We start from the raw sequence: 4752 nt of genomic DNA, 5'->3' as shown, positions 1-4752 counted from the left end.
TGAGAGGCTTCTAGCCCCGCCTCCTGGGACCTATAAAAGGAGGCGGCTGCAGCTGCTAGGGCAGAATAGTCGGAATCGACAGTAAAGAACCAGAGGTAAGCGGAGCAGCGACGGAGTGAAGCTAGCGCTGAACTAAGCTGTGTGCTACTGTCTGTAGTAGAGTTTTGTATGCTGGACGTCTCGGATGAAGATTATCGTCTTCTGTGTTTTACATTGTTGTCGTTTTTGTGCTGTCCTGTGTGTCTTCGTGTAAATAAACGTCGTTGTTCTATTTTCTACTGCCACCTGGTGATTGAGCGTACTTCACACCATATAACCCCCACTATCCAAACGAACCCCGGAAATTTCGTAACACTATTTTCGTGCTTTTCTTTCAATAAATTAGATTTGTGATATCATGTTCTATGGTAATTTATCATCCTCTTGATGCTTATTATCATTCTAAATTTGCCGCTCGAATTCGGCAACACGACATACTTGTTCACGTGCGTTATTTAAATCGATTTTACTTTTGAGTATTTAACTAAAATACAAAATTATATGAATTTTTCTCTCAGTCTGAATAAAATTTGTAATATAAATAAAAACATTATTAAAATTATACCTAACTAAAATATATACTTCTGGTTTTCAATAAATATACTTAAATACATGGCAACCCTACAAAATGGAACAAACATTTAATTCCGTAACCTTAATTAAACCTTATATATATATTTTCAAAGCTATTTAGCTAAATGGGTTTTTAGTCTATTTGAAGTATGAAATCATATAAAAATATTTTAAATCAATTAAACCTAAAGAAAATCGAAAATAAACTTTTAAAATTTTCGAAAACCTTCGTAAAAGTAATTCAGAAATTTTAAATATATTTTAGTTTAAAAAAGTATCTTTATCGAAAGAACGTTTAACTAATTATTTTTAATATTTTTTTAATAAAATTCTATAATGTCCTATTTTTTAAAAGCAACTACGCATTTTGTACACAAAAACGTCACTTAGTTTCTACTTACGATATTTTGTTACTCTCAAAAGTATCTTGTTAGTAATTAATAATTTCATCAATAATTTTATTGAACATTCCATTCATCACCAATATTATTAGGAAAATTAAAACATGAAATGCGCTGCAAATTCTTAAAATTCTTTAAAGCCTTCGTTATTTAATAATGAAACAATGAAGCAAATGAAATCTGCAAAATGTTTAAATATCTAGTTGTTAGTTCTAAGAAAATTAATTTAGTATATATTTATCATAAATGAAAACATCTTGGGAAATTACTAATTAGAACTTCAGAAAATTTTCATAAATATTACTTCTGCTAAAATTTTTGACAGATTATAATTTCCTGGAAATTAATTAAATTAAAAACAGTCAAACCAAACTGAAGTTTCGTATTTATTTTGTAATGAATATAAAATTTTCTTTCAATCTCAATTACAAAGGAATGCATTTAAATAGAATATATTGCGGATTCACTCTCTAATTCCAATTATTTTAATTCACTGAGGTATTTTATTTGACTTCAAATTAACTATCAGATATTTGCATTAATATAAGGAATATTTGCAAATATAATTATATTTATATATATAATATCACCATTCTAATTGTAATTTTAAAATATTTAGAGATAAGCATACTTCCAGACGTTAAAATATTTTAAATAGCTTAAGGCATTATATTTTGCTCTGTTTTAATTAATGAAACATTTCTGAAACTAAAGTGTGATTTTCTTTGGTGTGGTTGCCCAAATCCTTCACACTCGCTTTCTAATAAATATGTTATTGTCTTCTCCCGCATGAAATTATGAATGTGGACAAACTTGTGAATTTGTGCATGGCATTGGTGAGCAATAGTTAAGAAATATTGATCTTTGACGTGAATCGAGATATTTTTATGAATCTATTGTGTGATTTTTGGCTTCTATTGGCGATAAATCTCTGATATGTGGTTAATACATAAGCACCCGAAAATTAAATGTTTATTTTAGACACCATTTTTTCGACTAATTGAAACAAAAATTTGATACAGAACCACAAATATAATCACAAATTCCCCAATCATATTTCATGGATTTTACTCATGGCGTTCTTCAAGTTATTATGTTTGCAATCATAAAAATGTGCTATAAAAAACCTGGTTACAAGCCCCTTATCGGATTTTATTGTAATATAGATCTAAGAGATGAGAAACTCTCACGTGTGTTGGTTTTCACTATTCTAATGCTAACGTTATAGTGTTCTTTACCCACAACAGATGACTGGACGTGCCTCATACGGGCATCCATATAATTTAATTATTTTTATGTAACTGAATTTAAAAGGGGTATTATAAGAGGTGATATAGCTAGCTTATAATTGCGGATGTACATTTTAGATGCCAATACATGTGTATCACATTTTATCTGTCTAGCTCTTTAGGTTTTGTCATTACCGTGTTCAATTGTTTTTGGATAGTACCCGGAAACAAGTGAACGGCTGAAGGCATTTCACTCAAAACTTTTCAGAAATCTATAAATTGGTTTTAATTTAACCCGCGAGCGCGCGCGTCGGGCCTCAGAGGCCCGAGCGCTTGAAAAAAATTCTGCAGAAAATCGGTTTTTCAGCGTAGAAACTCAAGTTCCCCAGTAGCTGCGTTCAAGGTCATTTGCCACCTGACCCCAGTCATTCTAGGAATTTCACCCCTCTCGTTTCTTTGAAAATGGAACACCTGCTGTCAGAAACAGCTGCGCGGGCCTCAAAAGCCCGATGCGAGCTTTCGCATAGCTGTTTTTGTAAGCAGTGGAGACGGTCGCAATAATGTCTCGATACTTGAGTTATAAAGAGGAATGCGAAAGATTACAAAAATTATTAGCGGAAGTTTCAACAGATGAAAAATCTCTTAATGAGGAAGATGAAGAAATTGTTGATGAAGAATTAATTAGTGATCATTTATCGAATTCAGAAGAGGAGCTAGATTCAGACAGTGAAGTGTACGTTTGTGAATCCACCGATGATAACGTTGGGAAAGACGGTAAAACGATATGGCATAAAAAGGAGCCAAGGAAAAATGTGAGAACTCCTGCTCACAATATCATTTCAAAACTGCCTGGAAATATTGACGAAACAAAAAATGTATCCTCGCCAATAAATTCTTGGACATTTCTGATTGATGAAAGTATGATATCAATTATTGTCGAGTGCACGAACATTTTTATTCGATCAATTGCATGTAAATTTGGAAGAGAAAGAGACGCTCATCCTACAAAAATTTCTGAAATAAAGGCATTTATAGGACTTCTCTATTTTGGTGGACTGCACAAATCTTCCCATGTAAATGTAAAGGACCTCTGGGCTACTGATGGAACAGGAATTGACATATTCCACCGTACTATGTCATATAAACGTTTTTTATTTCTGATGAGGTGTGTCAGATTTGATGATATAAGAGATCGTTCTTCTAGAAGAGAAGTGGATAAACTTGCTCCCATCAGAAATATTTTTGAAATGTTCGTCGCAAATTGTCAAAAAGTTCAAACTCTTGGAGAATATGTGACAATCGACGAAAAATTAGAACCGTTCAGAGGAAGGTGTTCATTTCGACAGTACATGCCAAATAAACCAGCCAAATATGGAATAAAAATTTTTGCCTTGGTAGATGCGAGAACATTTTATACATGGAACCTAGAGATTTATGCAGGAATTCAACCAGCAGGACCATATAACGTTGAAAATGGCCCAGACAAAATTGTAAAGAGATTACTAGAACCTATTTTCAATTCAGGACGCAACCTAACTGTTGACAATTGGTACACTAGCTATGATTTAGCAAAAGACCTATTGAAGAAAAAAATTACACTTGTGGGAACAGTCCGAAAAAATAAAAGGGAACTTCCAAAGGAATTCATTTCTGGAAGAAAACGAGAACAATATTCAACATTATTTGGATTCCAAAAAAATTTGACAAAGGTTTCTTACGTACCGAAAAAAAACAAATGTGTTGTTCTTTTATCCTCAATGCATAATGGTGGTACAATTGACGCTTCTACAGGAGAAGCAAAGAAACCAGAGATTATAACATTTTATAACCTTACAAAGGGCGCAGTTGATGTAGTGGATGAAATGTCAGCTACATATTCTACTGCGAGGATAAGTAAAAGATGGCCTATGGTCATATTTTTCAGCATGCTGAATATTGCTACTGTAAATTCTCGTATCATATTACTGTCATCAAATACGCCACCCGTTCAGTATAAGAAAAGAAGTTTATTCAAAAAAGATCTTTCTTTAGAATTATTGAAGGACCACCTTCAAGAAAGAAGTATGCAGGCTACTCTTCCCCGTCAATTGCGTGACCAATTGAATTGTAACCGCAGTGAAAATTGTGATACTCCCCCGCAAAAAAAGCAAAAAATTTCTAGAAAAAGATGCCATGTATGTCCCAATACAAAGGACAGAAAATCCCAAATGTGTTGTTCCGCGTGTAAAAAAAATGTATGCGGGGAACATAGCAGCGTTGTTTGCTGCAAATGTCTCTAAAATGTAAGTTTTATTTTAATTTACTAATGTAGAAATAATTTTTATTAATAAATACTAGTAATAATTTATGTCTCATGTATGTTTTGTAATTTTCAGTTTTAAAGAGAAAAGAACCTTTAAACAATTTTAAATATTTTGTAATTAAACTAGTTGTAATTGTGTAAATTGAAAGTGGCATTTATCTGAAAAACATTATTTTATATTTTCAGTAGTATGCTTTTGTGAAACTTA

At 32.3% G+C, this 4752-nt stretch overlaps 1 protein-coding gene across 1 annotated transcript; it reads left to right on the top strand.

The window, feature by feature from the left end:
* Positions 1 to 2802: 2802 nt before the first annotated feature.
* LOC129966228 (piggyBac transposable element-derived protein 4-like) lies at positions 2803 to 4521 on the top strand. The gene has a single exon (XM_056080642.1). It carries the CDS (start codon positions 2803 to 2805, stop codon positions 4519 to 4521), a length of 1719 nt encoding a protein of 572 aa, XP_055936617.1.
* The last annotated feature ends 231 nt before the right edge of the window (positions 4522 to 4752 follow it).

This window comes from Argiope bruennichi, chromosome 4 (assembly GCF_947563725.1).
Source record: "Argiope bruennichi chromosome 4, qqArgBrue1.1, whole genome shotgun sequence".
Lineage (NCBI taxonomy): Eukaryota > Metazoa > Arthropoda > Arachnida > Araneae > Araneidae > Argiope > Argiope bruennichi.
The sequence above is the reverse complement of the archived record's forward strand: the minus strand, read 5'-3'. Positions and strand labels throughout refer to the sequence as shown.

Excerpts from the sequence above, each read along its gene's own strand:
- LOC129966228 (XM_056080642.1), top strand. The coding sequence starts at position 2,803 with ATGTCTCGATACTTGAGTTATAAAGAGGAATGCGAAAGATTACAAAAA.